The 19,863-nt window shown below is 37.8% G+C and overlaps 1 protein-coding gene across 1 annotated transcript; it reads right to left on the reverse strand.

Annotated features, from left to right (window-relative positions):
- Window positions 1-14,343: 14,343 nt before the first annotated feature.
- LOC113461286 (putative disease resistance protein At1g50180) lies at window positions 14,344-18,762 on the reverse strand. The gene is made up of 2 exons (XM_039118093.1): window positions 15,934-18,762; window positions 14,344-14,595 (listed from the first exon to the last, which is right to left on the reverse strand). Exon 1 carries the CDS (start codon window positions 18,617-18,619, stop codon window positions 15,953-15,955), a length of 2,667 nt encoding a protein of 888 aa, XP_038974021.1. The 5' UTR covers window positions 18,620-18,762; the 3' UTR covers window positions 14,344-14,595; window positions 15,934-15,952.
- Between the last annotated feature and the right edge of the window lie 1,101 nt (window positions 18,763-19,863).

Consider the following 19,863-nt stretch of genomic DNA (forward strand, 5'->3'; position numbering starts at 1 on the left):
ATTTGTCTGAATTATTTCTTTGTTGATAGAAATGATAAGGTTCTACCTTACTAGTAGCAACAACAAAAGTGAAGGGCGGAAAGAATATATCGATTACCTCGAAAATAGGAGACTGCATATCAGTCTTTTAAAAATGAGAGGAAGGAAACCAAGGTTCATGTTTTCTTTTGATTTTCACAATTCCATTTAGATGCCACCATAAGACAGCCATTAGTTTCATTGGAAGTCTCTCTTTCTTTTAACTTAGCAGTATCTCTTTATGGGTTGGATAAGGTCTCAAGGCAGTTATCTCAATCCACTAAAGAGCAGTATTATCAAGGTTTATTTTTGTGATAGTTTTCTTTATTCTCTCCCCCTCTTCTGTTAGACTTCCACCTCAGCTTTTTCATCTCTGTCATGCTTTTCTGTTCATTGCTCCCTTCCTTCTTTTTGGTAAAAAATTGTTGCAAAGAAGCCAAAGAGACCATTTATAAAAACATTACCTGATTCTTTTCTAATAAAGCAGTAGCCTGAATATTATCATCAAGAGATTAAACTTGAAGCTTGCGAGGACTGCATCTGACCATGGTTTTGTTGGCGTCATAGCTTGCTCCAATGCAAGTTAGGTTTATATATTTATTCCGGCTAAAACTTTTCCTTCTGCCAACTGATCCTGCAGGGAATGATATTCCTCTCGATGGTTTCTGGTTCTGGTTCAGTCGAATGGAAAGCCTCCATCATTTCTCTAATCCAATCTCTGAGTACAGACAATAACAGTAAGCATGTGTTCGGAGAACCAGAAGTTGACAAACTTCAAACCTAAATCAGGAACAAAATAGGCTATTACATTGAAATATGACCGTAAGAAAATATGACTCACCTTGGATTCCGAGGAGAGGAGGTATGGTTTAGCTGTCAATTCACTTAATTAGTGGGTGATGATGAGAAAGTTTTCCAAACAATCTTGAACATGTCGCTAATGAACTTTTCTGTTTATTGTTTGGACAGTATCTGCGATTGGTTTCTCCTAGATTGGAGAGCAGGTTTCTTTTCACCGTTGGTTGACCTTTTTCGAGTCGAACATCAGTTTTTATAACTCATTTCATGTGACATAAATCAGCAATTTGATCCTTAAGTCTTCCCTAAATACTTTACCAGTATTATTTGTGGGGAAGCTGTATATGATAATATCTGGATTTCAAGAGGGTGCTGATTGATACTTCAAAATTAAGATTGCTATCTACAATCAAGAGGGTGTGAAATACACTCACTTCAGCTCTGTTAGTTTCACCACTGCTTGCTAATTTTTACCCTATTGTTCATTCAATCCTCCAACTTTGTACCAGTTCAAAGCAATTCGTATCCAGAATAGCAAAACAAATGTCATCAGTTATAGGATGGGTTCGACATGAACAACAGAGAATCACGGCTTTTTTGCTGGCATGCATTACTAGTTATTGATAAATTCGGACCAAGTCCAATCCCTTGATTATTTGTTCCTATGTATATTACTAAGATCTAAGACATGTCCTCTTGGGTACCTCTGAAGACGTACCATTTAAGGTCACCAAGGCTGCCGTCGTATACTCGTAAGAAGTGTTACAATGTACTTCCAAGGGCACTAAGACACCCTACATGCACTCTCGTCAGCAGAGCTTTTATTTGCCATTAAGGGGTGGTTGATTCCATCAAGCTCCTCATTCCGGTGCTTCGGACTGGGGACATTGTTTGTGTTCTGTTGGCCGGCGACTAGAGCTTCGGCATCCTATCAAACACGGAGGTCCCCACTGTACATGGCAGCGACATCGCGGTCAACCGGAAACAGAAATGAAGGAAAACAGGGTGGAAACAAGGGGGTTATGTGGTGTAATCTAGTGATCACTCCAAGAGATCTCAGTCGGCGATGATGGCCCAATCAGGGGTAAGTTTGGGCGATAGTGCCAGCATCGGTACTAACTCCGGCGAGGCGCCGACTGGAGTGTACAACAAGGGTTTTGGCGGCACAATCATGAGGAAATAATTAGGGCAGCGATTGGCGAGAAAGACTGGTGGTCGCCGGAGTGCCCCAAGGGGTCGTAGATGAGTTATAGGAGCAGAGGCTAACTCTAGAAATAAATAAATGAATCTATTCTTCTGCCTATTGGAATGGATTGAAATGTGCATGCTACAAGTTAAGAGTTTTGGTTGGATGGTGATGAGTTCCAAATAAAGAAATCATCCATGAGAAAGATCTATCTCTAGAAAAAAAAAAAAAAGATCCAGGATATATCGGATATATTACAATTTTAACCAAATTATATATTTAATACCTTTAATATTGTTTGTTTAAACATCAAAAGTAAAATTACAAAGATATTGCTTATTAAGGCCTTTCAATATACATGATTTTTGTTCAAACTTCTAAATTAAGGATATAAGAAAAATAATATTTTTCTGATTATTTCAATACCTATACGCTTCGCCAATCACTAGAAAGAATAGATACTAGCTTCTAACATGAAAATGGGGGACCAAATTCATTGTTCGAAGAGTTAAACTTTCTGCCACTTTTTAAAAGTGGCAATCATACAACTTCATAAGCATCCAAATGCCGGGTATATATCGAGATACGTATCTGAGGATGATAGTGTTATTTTGATGATTAACAAGCAATTATCTAGAGTATGTTATAAGTTAAATCGATACTTCATTTATAAGTCTATTACTCTCAGTATATTTGGATAAATTGATATAGATACATTTCATTGTTTATTTGAATGAATCTAACCTTGAGATGCAGCAAAGTGTGGATTGAGTCGACCCAAAGGATGATTGGGTCGACCCCGGCACATCAAGAAAGCATTTGGCACACTTCTGCAAAAATGGCACAAATGAACAGTGAGTTGGGTCGACCCAAGGAAAGCATGAGTCGACCCAAACATCAAGATCCTCAAACAGAAGACAGAAAATGATTCTCTGGATTTACTGAGAGGGTCGACCCAAGATATAGTTGAGTCGACCCAAGCTCGGGTCGACCCAAAGGCAAGACAGAACAGAAGACAGAAAAGATTCTCTGGAAACCCTGTTAGGGTCAACCCAAGAAGAAGTTGAGTCGACCCAACTGAACCTTGAGTCGACCCAAAGAAAGGTTGGGTCGACCCAAGTGAAGGAAGGCTGAATTTCAAGTTTCTGTGGATTCTGAGAGGGTCGACCCAAGGAATGTTTGAGTCGACCCAAGTGAAAGTTGGGTCGACCCAAGGACAGGTTGAGCCGACCCAAACACGGGCAGAAGCATAACGGCTAGTTCTGCAGATGTACTTTTTGTCCTTCCAACAGTGAGTAACGGCTAGTTTTTGAATTCTAACCATTGGGGCTTGTCCAATGGAGGTAGGAAACTATTTAAAGGGGCACTATTCATCAGATAGAACATCTTTTCCAAAGAATATCAAAGAGAACACAAGAAAAAGAAAGTGCCCTAATCTTCTTCATCCAAGTGCTTCATTCAAGAATCAAAGAAAAGTGGTTGAGCAGATTCAAAGAGTCATCAAGAGCTCCATCCACCCTTAAAGAGAGAAGCATCCTTGACAAAGAAGAGAGAAGTCACTTCAAGCGATAAATACTTTCTAAACTCTTCTTTGTTGATTATATTGTTTCATATGCTCATCTAGGAGTTTAAATCTTCTTCCATTATTTGTTAAACTACTTGTAAAGGTTGGTTGGTTAGCCCGCAAAACCAACGGAATAGGTTGATTGGTGAATCCGGAAAACCAATTGTAAAGGTTGGTTGGTGAGCCCGAAAAACCAACATAGGTTCGTTGGTGAGCCCGTAAAACCAACATAAGTTTTTGGTGAACCCGGAAAACCAAAGTGTAAAGGTTTTTGGATTGTGAGCCCGGAAAATAATCCAACTGTAATCCGCGGGATTATAGTGAATTTCCAAGGGGTCGCTTGGGGAGTGGACGTAGGTGCTAAGGAGAGCACCGAACCACTATATTTCTTGTTGTTTGTATTGTGAGTTGTTTAAGTTTACTAACTCATCATTTAACACAAGTAAGATAATTAAAATTAAAAGAAACCAATTCACCCCCCCTCTTGGCTTGTCACCTTGGGCAACAAGTGGTATCAGAGCAAGGTGCTCCAATAGTACTCATTGATCTCACAATCAAGAGTTAAAGATCATGACAACCCAAGTGGGATGTTCTATGAGTGAGGGTCAATCCACAAATAGACCACTTTTATTTAATGGCACAAACTATACATATTGGAAAGCTAGGATGAGGATATTCATTCAAGCTTCAGACTATGAATTATGGTACATCATAACTAGAGGACCTCACACACCCACACTTAATATAGAGGGCACTATCATACCCAAACCAGAAATGGATTGGAATGAAAGTGATAGAAGATTGGCACAGTTAAATGCAAAAGCTATAAATGTACTTTATTGCTCATTAGATGTAAGTGAATTTAATAGAATATCTACTTGCATTACTGCTAAAGAAATTTGGGACAAACTTGAGGTCACTCATGAAGGGACCAATCAAGTTAAGGAGTCAAAAATAAACATATTAGTACACAAGTATGAATTGTTTAAAATGGAATCTACTGAGTCAATAACTGATATGTTTACTTGTTTTACTGAAATTATAAATGGGCTTAAGAGTTTGGAAAAGTCTTACACTAACTCTGAATTGGTGCGAAAAATTCTCAGGTCTCTACCAAGAATTTGGGAGGCCAAGGTAACCGCAATTCAGGAAGCTAAGGACCTCAACTCACTGCAATTAGAGGAGCTTCTAGGATCACTCATGACCCATGAGTTGACAATGAGGCAAAATTCAGAAGATGAGGTTAAGAGAAGAAAGCCCATTGCCTTAAAGACTACCACCCCTAAACAACTAACTGAATCGGAAGATTCAGATGATGATGATGAATTTGATGAAGAAGGGATGGCTATGCTTGGAAGAAACTTCAGAAAATTTATGAGAGGTAAGAATAGATTTTATAGAAAGAAACCCTTCCTCAAAGGTAGCTCAAGCAAAGAAAAGGGTAAGGACAAAGAAAAGGAAAAAGAAACTCCTATTTGCTATGAGTGTAACAAACCCGGGCATTATAAGATAGATTGCCCAGATTTGAAATGGATGGCAAGAAAACTGAAAAAGAAGAACTTTATGGCTGAATGGAGTGAAAGTGAGGAGTCAAGTTCGGAAGAGGAAGATCATCAAGAGACGGCCCAAATGTGTCATGTGGCCAATGACGATGAGGTAGATTCTGAACTTGAATGTGATTTTACTGTTGATGAATTACATGATGCATTCTTAGAACTCATGGAAGAACATAAGAAACTTATCAATAAAAATAAAGTTCTAAAAGAAGAAAATCAATCTCTTATCAAAGATAAGTTAAAACTATCTCATAACTATGAAACATTAAGTAGGAAACTTACAAATGAAACCAAGAATCTAATTGCTGAAAATATCAAGTTAAAAGAAGATGCTGAAAAATATAAATCCTTAGTAGATAAGTTTACACTTAGTTCTACCAAATTAAATATGATTCTTGATAGTCAAAAAGCTGTATATGATAAGGCTGGATTAGGATATAAAACAAATAGAAAACAAAAATTCTTAAAAAACATTTTTGTAAAAGCTAAAAATGAAAATATTACTTGTCATTGCTGCAATAAACTAGGACATAGAGCATATGAATGTAACTATAGAAAGTCCAGTCAAAACAAATTAAGTAATAATCAAAAGATTAAATTCAAGAAAGTTTGGGTTCCAAAAGGAACATCAAGTACTAACCCTAAAGGGCCCAACATAGTTTGGGTACCTAAAGCTCTTTCTTGATCTTGATTGCAGGGGTGTCTTGCAGCTGATAAAGTGAAAAAACGATGGTATCTAGATAGCGGCTGTTCAAGACACATGACTGGTGACGTAGATCAATTTGTCACCTTGGAATCAAAGAAGGGTGGAGTAGTAACCTATGAGACAATGGTAAAGGGCATATCATTGGAAAGGGTAAAATTTTCATTACTCCATCTATTTTTATAGAAAATGTCTTATTAGTTAAGAGATTGAAACATAATCTGCTTAGCATAAGTCAATTTTGTGATAAAGGGTTTAAAGTCACATTTGAAGCATCTGTATGCATAATCACAAATCCTAAAGATAATAGCATTGTACTTGTAGGACAAAGGCAAAGAAATATTTACTTGGTAGATCTTCATGATTTAGGCAAGAAAAATGGATTATGCTTAATTACTAATGAAGAAAAGAAAAATGAAACAAGTTGGCTTTGGCATCGTAGACTAGGACATGCTAGTATGGAATTAATCTCAAAACTAGTCAAGAAGGAATTAATAAAGGATGTGCCAAAATTGATTTTTGAAAAGGACAAAATCTGTGGACCATGTTCTTTGGGAAAACAAACTAAATCATCTTTCAAATCAAAGAATATAGTATCAACAACTAGGCCTTTTGAACTTATACACATGGATTTATTTGGACCCACTAGAACTGCGAGTCTAGGAGGGAAGAAGTATGGACTAGTTATTGTCGATGATTTTTCAAGATATACATGGGTTTCATTTTTGGCACATAAGAATGAAGCATTTTCAGAATTCTTGAAACTATATAATAATATCATAAATGAAAAGAAACTCACCTTAGTAGCAATTCGAAGTGATCATGGTACTGAATTTGAAAATCAACACTTTGAAGAATTTTGTACTAAAAATGAAATTTCACATCAATTTTCAGCACCTAGAACGCCTCAACAAAATGGGGTTGTTGAAAGGAAAAATAGGACATTGGCAGAAATGGCACGCACGATGTTGTGTGAGTCAAATCTTCCAAAGTACTTTTGGGCTGAAGCTATAAGCACTGCTTGCCATATTCTAAATCGAGTTTTAATACGACCAATAACCAAGAAAACTCCTTATGAACTTTGGAAGAATAAGAAACCAACTGCTAAATATCTTAAAGTATTTGGATGTAGATGTTTCATCTTAAACAATGGCAAGGAGGATCTAAGTAAATTTGATGCCAAGTCAGATGAAGGTATCTTCTAGGATACTGCACATCTAGCAGGGCATACAGAGTATTCAATAAAAGAACTCTAGTAGTGGAAGAGTCAGTCAATATTATATTTGATGAGTCTGATAGTGAGTCTGTTAGAAAAGAAAATATTGTTGATGATGATACAGGAATTATTGACTTTGAAAAGTTGAATATTAATGACGTGCCAATTCAAGATAAGGGAGATGATTGCGTGCCACCACAATCTCAAAACTTGCCAAAGGAATGGAGGTATGCATATGGACATCCTAAAGACTTAATCATTGGTGATCCATCTTAAGGGGTAAGAACTCGATCATCTCTTAGAAATTTAAATGATTATCTTGCTTTTGTTTCACAATTAGAACCTAAGACTTATGAAGAAGCTGAAAAAGATACTAATTGGATAAATGCCATGCAAGAAGAATTAAATCAATTTAAAAGAAGTAATGTATGGACATTAACTGAAAGACCAAAGCATAACTCAGTAATTGGAACAAAATGGATATTTAGAAATAAATTAGATGAAAATGGGTTAGTTATAAGAAATAAGGCTAGACTTGTAGCTAAGGGATACAATCAAGAAGAAGGAATAGATTTTGATGAAACATTTGCTCCTGTAGCAAGATTAGAGGCTATTAGATTACTTCTAGCATTTGCATGTTTCATGGATTTCAAATTGTATCAAATGGATGTAAAAAGCGCATTCTTAAATGGTTTTATTGAGGAGAAAGTATATGTAGAACAACCTCCTGGTTTTGAGAATCATGAATTGCCAAATCATGTGTTTAAACTACATAAGGCATTATATGGATTAAAGCAAGCTCCTAGGGCTTGGTATGATCGATTAAGCAAATTTCTGCTTAATAATGACTTTAGTAGAGGAAATGTAGATAAAACACTATTTCTCAAAAGAAAGGACAAAAATCTATTAGTGGTTCAAATATATGTAGATGACATAATCTTTGGTGCCACAAATGATACTCTTTGCAAAGAATTTGCTGATTTAATGCATGGAGAATTCGAAATGAGTTTGATGGGAGAACTAAGCTTCTTTCTAGGATTACAAATTAAACAAACTAAGGAAGGCATTTTCATTCATCAAACTAAGTATACAAAGGAAATACTAAAGAAGTTTGGAAATGAAAATCATAAGGGAGTAGGCACTCCAATGAATCCTACTAGTAAGCTAGACAAAGATGAAAAAGGGAAGAGTATTGATATTAAGCTCTATAGAGGACTAATTGGATCCTTGCTCTACCTTACTGCTAGTAGACCCGACATCGTATTTAGTGTAGGAATATGTGCTAGATACCAATCGGATCCTAAGGAGTCACATTTAAGTGCTGTTAAAAGAATCCTTAGATATTTAAGAGGAACTACCAATATAGGATTATGGTACTCAAGAGACTCCTGTCTTGATTTAGCAAAGTAGCTGCTGGTAGTTGTTGTGCTCAAGTACTATGGCTTAAGCAACAACTAGAGGACTATGGAGTTAAGCTAGATAATATTCCTATTAAGTGTGATAATACTAGTGCCATCAATCTTACTAAAAATCCAGTTCAGCATTCTAAAGCCAAACACATAGAAATAAGGTATCATTTTATTAGGGATCATGTGCAAAATGGAAACATATGTATTGAACATATATGCACTGAAAAACAATTAGCCGACATATTTACAAAACCCTTGAGTGAAGATAGATTCTGCACGCTAAGGAGGGAATTAGGCATATGTGATCCTTTTTATTGAAAAAATATAAAAGGGAGCAAGTAGTCTCATGATACATTCCTTCAATTTCAAAAAACCCATGAAACATGAGTCATACTTGTTATCTATAGAATCCTTACTCATGTATCATTGTCCCAGAAAGAATTTATAAGGATTGGAAGTAAGGAAAATTTTTAGAAGCAAAAAGGAAGAGAAAAGAAAAATTCTGCACTTGGGTCGACCCAACCCAGAATAGGGTCGACCCAACGTTGAGTCGACCCAAGAAATTTCTTGAGTCGACCCAACATCGGGACCCCACTGTTAAAAGGGGGACCCGAGAGCTCTATTAGGGCACTGTTTGCCCTTGTCCTCTTCTGAATACTCTATTCCCCACTCTCCAAACTCCTCCAAACTCCTCCAAACAGTAGATTACCTTAAGATCTTGGAGAAATGGGACCCAAAAGAGCCGTAGCCAAGAGATCCGGAAGAGTCTCACGGGTCCAACGTGAGGAAAGACAAGCTACGGAGCCATCTAGAGTGTCTCCACAACGTGAGGCACGTGCAGAGCCACCTCCTCCTCCTTCCCCCTCAGTTATACTTGCAAGATTTGCGGGGAGACCGGTTACAACGGGGAGAAGGATCCATTCCGAGTTCTTTGATCAAGAAGGGTTTAGGTTGAGGGAATGGATCCAAAGGCAAGGTTGGGAGTATCTTTGCTCCCTAGATGTGATGATCTACCCCGGATTAGTTCGGGAGTTCTATGCCTTCCTTAAAACTGGAATGGGAAGGCTTGTTTCGGAAGTTCGAGGAGTTAGGGTTCGAGTTTCCGAGGAAAGTTTGAGTGAGCTACTTCATCTACCCTGCGAAGGAGCCACTCCGGAAAAACCAGAAAACAAGATGAGAGCTCTGCAGTTGATTATGGAAAATGAGGGCTTTGACTTCTCAGAAAAGGTAATAGCAAGCTCTTTATCTGTTGAAATGAGATTATTGCTTAGTATCATAAATAGAATTTTATTTCCAAAGAGCGAGAGATTCGATCGCATCACAGAGCGAGATTTAGTAGTGATGGAGTATATTATTCAGGGTATTCCCCTGAATTTCCCGGCCATGATACTGAAGCAGATGAGGAAAGTGATCTGCGACTCCAGAGTATCCCTACCTTATAGTATGATACTCACTTTGGTTTTTCGACAGCACGGCATATCTGTCGAGGGGGAGGTATCCAGGCATCTGCTTCATACTGACACATACACTGCACGGACACTTATACGTATGGGTTATGAGAAAGTGAACGGGCAGTGGATTCATACTGGAGCAGGGATTCAGGGTGAGGCACCAGAGGGTGAGGCAGAGGATGATGCACCAGATATTGGAGACCCTATCCCTGAGGATGAGGAGCATATGGATCATCCTACTGTACCTTCCGAGGCTGGACCATCGTCATCTGCTCCTCCGAGAGATACAGATGAGTTCTGGAGTAGGATGACTGAGATTATGACAGCTCAGGCCAGGACCATCACTGACGGGCTGACGAGCAGATTGGATATTATGTCAGCTCAGGCGAGGACTATTACTGATGGGCTGACGAGCCGACTGGATATCATGTCTGCTGAGATCAGTGATCTGAGGCAGCAGATAGGAGCACTCCGGAGAGAGAGAGACCCATGGACCATCTGTGCCACAGGCTGCTGAGTCAGAGATATCGGCACAGAGTCATCCAGCTCGTCGTGCTCCACGCCAGACACAGTCTCACCAGGCTCGACCTCCCCTCGCCACATACACTAGGAGGATGAGGACTAGATCCCAGCCATTAGATACTCCCTAGGCTGATATTAGCATTTCTGTTTAGAGCCTAGGCTAGATATCTAGTTCTCATATGTATTTTGCTTTTATCATGTATCTTTAAACTTTGATTAAGGAACATTGTATTTGTTTTTGTTTTTGGGCATGAATGTACTAAAATGTTCCTATTTTGATCAATGAAGTTTGAATGTTTGTTATTTATTGTGTCTTTTCCCATGCATCTATTTGATGATAACAAAAAGGGGGAGAAGTAAAGAAAGAGTAATGTAATAGGGGGAGAAGTAAAGACAGAGTGATAAGAGAAGTAAAGAAAGAAGGAGAAATAACGAAATAACTTGTAAAACAACTTGAAAATCATATAGGAAAGCATATGCATCCAAGGGGGAGCAATTTGCAACAATGAAAATGATCAAGTCAAAAATTTCTATCAAATTTCAGAATTTGGCACATAGAATTTCAGAATTTGGCACGCACCTTTCACACCTCGATACATAACCTGAAACTCATGTTTTATCTCAAATTTTTGGAGTTTCATCTTTAATGAATTATAAATGAAAGGGGGAGCAATTCAAAAAGTCAAATTGGCAACACTTGAATGATATAGGGGGAGACTTCACTCTTATATATGAAAAGCTGAAATTCAGCAAGTTAAGCCCTTTAAAAAAAAATTGATTTTAAAATAAGTATCAAAAGGTTCATACTCTTTATTTTGTAATCATCAAAAAGGGGGAGATTGAGGATGATAGTGTTATTTTGATGCTTAACAAGCAATTATCTAGAGTATGTTATAAGTTAAATCGATACTTCATTTATAAGTCTATTACTCTCAGTATATTTGGATAATTGATATAGATATATTTCATTGTTTATTTGAATGAATCTAACCTTGAGATGCAGCAAAGTGTGGATTGAGTCGACCCAAAGGATGATTGGGTCGACCCCGGCACATCAAGAAAGCATTTGGCACACTTCTGCAAAAATGACACAAATGAACAGTGAGTTGGGTCGACCCAAGGAAAGCATGAGTCGACCCAAACATCAAGATCCTCAAACAGAAGACAGAAAATGGTTCTCTGGATTTACTGAGAGGATCGACCCAAGATATAGTTGAGTCGACCCAAGCTCGAGTCGACCCAAACCCTGAGAGGGTCGACCCAAAGGCAAGACAGAACAGAAGACAGAAAAGGTTCTCTGGAAACCCTATTAGGGTCGACCCAAGAAGAAGTTGAGTCGACCCAACTGAACCTTGAGTCGACCTAAAGAAAGGTTGGGTCGACCCAAGTGAAGGAAGGCTGAATTTCAAGTTTCTGTGGATTCTGAGAGGGTCGACCCAAGGAATGTTTGAGTCGACCCAAGTGAAAGTTGGGTCGACCCAAGGACAGGTTGAGCCGACCCAAACACGGGCAGAAGCATAACGGCTAGTTCTGCAGATGTACTTTTTGTCCTTCCAACAGTGAGTAACGGCTAGTTTTTGAATTCTAACCATTGGGGCTTGTCCAATGGAGGTAGGAAACTATTTAAAGGGGCACTATTCATCAGATAGAACATCTTTTCCAAAGAATATCAAAGAGAACACAAGAAAGAGAAAGTGCCCTAATCTTCTTCATCCAAGTGCTTCATTCAAGAATCAAAGGAAAGTGGTTGAGCAGATTCAAAGAGTCATCAAGAGCTCCATCCACCCTTAAAGAGAGAAGCATCCTTGACAAAGAAGAGAGAAGTCACTTCAAGCGATAAATACTTTCTAAACTCTTCTTTGTTGATTATATTGTTTCATATGCTCATCTAGGAGTTTAAATCTTCTTCCATTATTTGTTAAACTACTTGTAAAGGTTGGTTGGTTAGCCCGCAAAACCAACGGAATAGGTTGATTGGTGAACCCGGAAAACCAATTGTAAAGGTTGGTTGGTGAGCCCGAAAAACCAACATAGGTTCGTTGGTGAGCCCGTAAAACCAACATAGGTTTTTGGTGAACCCGGAAAACCAAAGTGTAAAGGTTTTTGGATTGTGAGCCCGGAAAACAATCCAACTGTAATCCGCGGGATTATAGTGAATTCCCAAGGGGTCGCTTGGGGAGTGGACGTAGGTGCTAAGAAGAGCACCGAACCACTATATTTCTTGTTGTTTGTATTGTGAGTTGTTTAAGTTTACTAACTCATCATTTAATACAAGTAAGATAATTAAAATTAAAAGAAACCAATTCACCCCCCCCTCTTGGCTTGTCACCTTGGGCAACAGTATCCAACATGGATTTTTGGTGCCAGACACAAATGTCCAGGTAACACAGATTTTGTTAGCTACTTGATGATGACAAGATTAATCATTCTTGGCTGCTGCTTAGCGCCGACAACTTTATCTGCCATTGCTGTCAACATTTTCTAAATCCTTCATCAAACCATTGCTCATGTTATTTTTTCTCTTCTAAACCCTTAATGCATATAGGTCTAAGCTCTCTTTAGATCTTATTGCCCTTGCCTATGCCATTTTAGTTGGAGTTCATGCTCTACTTCTGCCTACTGATTTTTTTTTTTTATCTCTATTATTTTTTGTATTTTTGTGGTGGTAGTGGGTAATGTCTTGCATCAATCTATATTTTCATCCCAGTTGAGCTCGTTTTACTTGTCGAACTATTGGGGTTCTCTTTATTTTCCAACATGTTGACCCATGTGGCATCTCAGGTCTTGCCTGTCTTGGTATATGTTCGTTTATGTAACAAAAGCATGCTTGATCGCATACACCACTAGAAGTAACTCTGTACATGCTCTTGTTCTATCAAGGTGAACCCTCATCTCTCTCTGTTCCTATGTTAACACTTTAATGACAACTAGATTGATTATCACATGAATGTTAATTTTGATTGAGGCCGCTTCAATTTCTGTTGATCTTGAAAGTGCATTCAGTTTTAGCCTCAAATCATATTGATTTCTAGGTCCTTATCTTTTAAAATTTTGTCAGCATGCTTTGAATTTGGATTAACCTAGCCAGGGGCAGTGGTGAGGATGAGGGATTTTATGAACTTTGAAAACAATGCCTTCCCTCTCATTAGCTTTTCTAGATCCCTCCACTTTTTTAAGTTAAATAATACCTCCATTTATTTTGGATGAAACAAACCCTAATTTGAGTGTCAGGCCATTTGACCTATAATAATGTATACTTGATTCCCAACTCTTTGATAAGTTTTATAATGAATTGCAAATAAGTATATTTTAGGTTTTTCTCTCTAAAGGCAAATTTCTGCACCACCAACTTTTATTGCTGTTTTATTAAGGTGATAGAGTTGGGAAGCACGAATTCTAAACATCTGGATACAAAAATAACAAGATAAAGGCAAGTTGGCTTATTACTTAATTAGCTCTAGGTTTTATTGCATCTTATTTTGTGGGTTTCTTCTTCTAATCTATTCAATGGATTTTTGTAATCCTGATTCAGATGTTTTTATGTCTTGCGGTTTCAATCCTATGTTTATTTTGTTTTATTTATTATATAACACCTTTTTTGGGCGGAAGGAGAAAAGAAACCAAAATTCTGGCTTAGGAAGGTTGATGGTATGGTCCCAGCTTCCATTAAAAGCCTTATGGCAAGCAGTATGGTTAAATAGCAGTTACAAGAACTACTTATATCTGATACTAAGACTAAGAAATGCATACATGTTTCTAAAACCATTTTAATGGATGCCAGATCAAAGCCACTTTTTGAGATGTCTATTGTTATACTCCCAAACCAGGAGCTTAACAAACCCCATATGCCTGCAAGGTGCACCTTATAAGCATGCAAGGATACTCGATTAACCAACTAAATCAAATCTCAGTAATTTCAATTTAAAAGCAAAACTCAATCAATCTTGCAAAAATAAGGTAATGAAAAATGCAAATACTAATTTATCCTCAACAACAATAATCCCAAGATAATAGAGACTCTCAATGTTCCAGCACATAATTTGGTAACCAGACCAAATATAAAGCCAACAGATATAGAATCCAACTAAATAACTAAAGAAAACTATATCTATTAGGAACTCCAAAGCAAATCTATGCGCTCCCCAAGCCCCATATGATTCATGATTCAGAATCTGAAAATAGAAAAAAAAGAAATCAGAGAAAAAAGATGGTGAGCAACACTAGCCCGAAAAGTAACATAACATTCCAAAATAGTGTCTAAGTATGCTAATGAACTGAAATAGCAGTTTACAGATATAAAATTAACTAGGCAAAAAGCTTTATTTTCATTAAATCTCTATAAATGTCTGTTAGAAATTTACATTTCATGAATGATTAATAAACTCAACATCAGGCTATGACCACATAATACATAACTTAGTGGCATGGGTCACATTCCTGAATAATAGGCATAAAAGATGTAAAGTACACCAGGTACCAGATGATAGATATTAAATAACAAGCACCATTCTAATCATTAGTGGCTCGGTATAAAAATTAATTTCTCAAATTACAAATCAACTAAACAAATGTATTATTCTCATTGGCAAGGCCAAATCATAGCTACGCAGAGAATATATAGAAATGCAAATCGATAAATTTCCCGGTCAAGTTTCTACCTCATTACTCAAAACAAGTAATGTCTCCAAAATAACCTATTTTCAAGAGTTTCAAAATACATACAATATTCTTGTATTATTTCCGATGGTAAAATAACTAGAATAGATAAAATTACATGCTTGACCTATTTATCGAATTAGAAATCAGCGTTGTAAACAAACTTAACCAATTAATTGGAATCTTCCCATATTCATTTTTTTAAGCAAGTTATTAACAAAAACACTAAGAAGTGTTATGTTACTTACCTCTATTAGCGACAAACTTAAACACAGTGTCCACCAGTCCACACCTAGCATGTCCAATTAATCAATGCAAATTCAGTTCGTCCTTCATCAACCATTAATATAAGAAATAAATAAATTATTTCTAAATTCCTAATTTCAGCTTTAATGTCCAAATTACTTTTAGCTATAATTTTTTATCCCACTTAATTTGAGACTACATAAATAAGTAAAAAATTAGAGTTTTACCTTGATTTAGGGACTAGAGCATAAAACAGGTAGATATAGTAAAGACCAATCACCAGTAAGGTCAGCAGCACTTCATTGAGTTTAATAGTCTTTTATCTTAATATAGAGGAGTTAAAGAACTTACAGTCAGTTTTCTTAAGTTCTGCATCAAAAGCGCTAAAATCAACTAGAATTGCAGCAATTGGAACATTCAAAGATTAGAGAGAAATAAATCGTAATACTCTGCATGACATTATGTCAAATATGCGGCGTGCTACAATTACAAGCTTTGAGAGTATTCAATCATGCAAGAAGTTTGTTCCATTAGCAGAATCTTGAGGGATGCAAATAACACGCAACAAAGGGAAGGAAATAATAGAGGAGAGAGAGGGATGGACTCACAGGTACTGCTGATATTATGTTACTGCAGCTCACGTTCAAAAATAATAGAGGGGATGTGTCGAAGCTCATTTCTGACCTTGTTATTGAACTCACGGGGCATTTGAACCAGCCTCAGTTCTCGAAGTGTGGTCAAGCGTGGCAATCCCTCAGGAAGCATCTCCAAGTTGTGGCATTGCCAGATAAGTAAGTGGGTGAGTCTGGGCATCGCCCCAACTCCCACTGTCCATGCCTCTAAAATGCCCATTTCGGTTAACACCAAGTGTTGCAGTAGAGGAAAGCCTCCAGAAGAACACGACATGCTCGTCCCAAGATATGATTGCCAATTCAGTGCGAGAAGCCTGAGGTTTGGTAGATTTTCCAGCACCGGCATTGGGTCTTGCTCCAAATAAGTGAGCAGTAATACGAGCTTGGTAAGATTTGGCGGGAATTGACTGCTGTCTGGGAGCTGTCGTTGTAACAACCCTCCACGCAGGTTCAATGAACGGAGCTTGTGCAGCTTTCGTGCCTGAGCGAAAAAGACGTCCCTTTCGATAAAATTAGGAATTACCAGACTGAAGGAGAACAGACTGTCCGTTTTCTCGAGTGCTTTTCCGAGAGACTTTCCAAGCATTTCGTCACATGTTTCGATCAACAACCTAGAAATCGTATCTTTTCCAGGACGCATGATTCGCAGAGTCTGCAGGTTCTTGTGATCACCATTTATCGGTGCGCTCAAAAACATCAATGTATTAATATAGACATGCCTCAGCGTCCGGATTTTCCAAAATGATTTCGGAAGCCAATCAATGTTTGTGTCTCTCACATCTAGAGTCTGTAGATTCAGAAGATGCCGGATGGAGGATGGCAGTCTCTTCAAACTAGTTCTTCTCAATCCTAGGTATCGTAGATGAATCATGCCGCCGATCTGTTTCGGTAACTCCTCCAAAGCTCCTGCACCCTCCAGATCCAGCACCCTTAATAAGTTTAACCCATTCAAAAATCTTCCCCCATTAGTCAAAATTAAACTGAAGCCCAGCAAAGTGCGGAGATGCGGTGAGGAGACATCAGCCTCGTCTTGCATATGATTGTGGAAAGCCCTACGATGACTCAGTATACCATGAGATACTCCCACGTCGCTACTGCGAACTTGAAGAAAAAATCCATCCCTTCTGGCTTCCGATTGGCCCAAGTCACGTAACAGATCATGGATGCGTATGCATTTGACCCATCCATGAGTCTTGCTTCTCTTGACAAGCTGGATCATGCACCTCTGGACCAAATTATCCAACCAAGCTCTAGCAGTTTCTTCCATTGTCCTTCTCTGCTCTTGGGGGATGAATCCTTCGGCGACCCACAACCTGACTAATTTGGAAGCAGAGATAATGGAGTCCTCTGGAAATGCAGCAATGTATAGAAAACATGGTTTTAACGGATACGGCAAGTCATTGTAACTTAAACCCAATATAGTGAGGCACTCCTTCCCATCTCTACTATCTTCCCAATTCATGCTCTGAGCTACTCTCGACCACTCATGATAGCTACCATCTTTCTTTGACAGAAGGCCCCCCAACACCACCAGTGCAAGAGGAAGTCCACCACACTTCTTTGCAAGCTTCTGGGCCAATGCCTCCAACTCAGTTGGGACATCTTGATTTGGTGGAAATGCCTTCTTACGAAAGAGTTTCCAGCTCTCCGTGGCGTCTAAAAGGTGCAGTTCATGTGGAGGAATCCATGGCTCGGCATCTCTTGCAACCTCAATGTTACGTGTTGTAAGCAGTATTCTGCCGCCCTTGTTCTCATTAGGAAAGACTCGCTGCATTTCTCTCCAAACATCAACACTCCATACATCATCCATCACGACCAAATACTTTCTGTCCCTTAGGAAATCACGGAGCTTCTCTCTCACTTCTTCTTCACCCATCTGCTCTAATTCTTCTAGTGTAATTCCTGCAGTTGTTTCTTCCTTCTTTTTGATTCCCATTACTTTTTTCATGATGTCCTTTGCTAGCTCGATACCTCGGTAGCTCTGAGAAACTGAAACCCAAGCAAAGGTATTAAAATGCTCTCTAATTGCAGGGTCATTATACACCTTTCTTGCCAGGGTGGTCTTGCCTAGCCCACCCATACCCACTATAGAAATTACACATCGTGCTTTCTTATTCCGATCAAGCAATTGACTCACTATTTTTTTCTTATCATTCTCGAAGCCTATAACATCAATGTCGTCATCATAAGAGTGAGGAGAGGATTCTCTGAGTGATTGCCAACTTTCATCCACTGCACTACTTTCACCTAGATTAGCAATGCCATATGTGGCTCTGCTATCAGAGATACCATGGATCTTTTCCTTTATTTTTCCAATTTCAGAACCAATTTTATGTAGGGTAATCAATTCACAAGGTTTGTGAGAGTACCTTGAAATGGTGCCCATGAAGTCTCTCCTCTGACGCTGCCTCTCAGCCATGAACATGACCCTGTCTATGATGTCTTCCACTTCATATGCCACATCTCTTATCTCACGTATCCAATTCTCCACTCTTTCGTCTCCCTTCCTCCTGGATTCGGCATCTTTGAGGAAGCCTTTCACTCGTTGCAGTTCTCTTCTGACCCATTCAACTTGATCCTTCACCCCACGCAAGAAAACAGCTTCTTGGATGAGAGGGTTGGCAAGCTGAGACACGACATTGGAAACCAGAGACTCAGCCATCTCTCTTTCCCTCTCTCTTACTCAGACGAAGAAGATTTTAGAGGATGGTCAAACGTATGAGCCAAGAAGGAGAGTCCTTGATCTCTGGAAAAGAAGTTCTCAGCCCAGATGCTATCCGTCACTAATGGCCGGGGAATCTTCTCCATAGTCTATGCAAGAAACTTTTTTTTAAAAAAAAAAATCAGACTCTCTACATGAAAATTAATATAAGAAGTTCAATTACTTTAGCTACTGTTATTACCATGTGACTTGAGGATTAATTTATTCCGACATTCCGACACTTTCATGTGACTTGATGTTTAATTTATTCCAAAATTTAGAAACTGTTACCAGAGCCAGACTGTCATTAGCTGGTGTAGAAAGAAACACCGCAGCACCGAGCCAATTAAAATTTTTTAAGACTATCAGCCATCGACGGCTCTATCCCAGCCATCACCCTTCTCCAATTGTCGAATTATTTTTCACTCCCTCATCTTAAATATACTACTCATCACTCCCAAAATATACCGTTTGTCCGCCTAGTGGAAAATCTCTCCCCCCGAAACACTCTTCCGTCCATCTAACGCTTCCAATTGTTCCCACTTTTCCAAGGCCATCAGTGGAGTTCATCGATCATGGGTTTTCACTTTTCTGTGGTGGCTGCGTTCCTTCTTTTAAGTGATGTGGTTTTAAGCTTAGAAAACTATCCTTTGATTACCTTTTTTTTTTTAAAAAAAAATATCAGCATTTATTGGAACAATAGATGTATTATATTATAATACATTATTTAATATTTCAAATTATTTGATATTTTAACTTATACATTAATATTAAATATACAATATGTTCATAATATGTATTTTTTGATATTATATAATTGTCATTTTGTTAATAATAATATTTTATATGATATATTATATTTTTATATTAACAATAATATTATTGTATCATAATATATTATATATTATTTAACAAATTTTCTAATAATATATTTATTATACTTATTAGATTTAAGTATCATACTATCTATCGCACCAATTCTATTATCATTATTTTTAAATATAATAATATTAGTCTTATATCAAATATTATATAATTAACATAATATTATATTGTGTATACTAGTCATTTTAATTATTTAATATTAAATAAGAAGATTAATTTATTGTTTTGAGAATAATAATAGTTTTAAAAATACTCATAGTATAACTGTTATTATAAAATATTTAATGTTATATGTTATTAATAGTAGATTTTGTTTCAAC

This window comes from Phoenix dactylifera, unplaced genomic scaffold (genome assembly GCF_009389715.1).
Source record: "Phoenix dactylifera cultivar Barhee BC4 unplaced genomic scaffold, palm_55x_up_171113_PBpolish2nd_filt_p 000305F, whole genome shotgun sequence".
Lineage (NCBI taxonomy): Eukaryota > Viridiplantae > Streptophyta > Magnoliopsida > Arecales > Arecaceae > Phoenix > Phoenix dactylifera.

Excerpts from the sequence above, each read along its gene's own strand:
- LOC113461286 (XM_039118093.1), bottom strand. The coding sequence starts at position 18,619 with ATGGCTGAGTCTCTGGTTTCCAATGTCGTGTCTCAGCTTGCCAACCCT.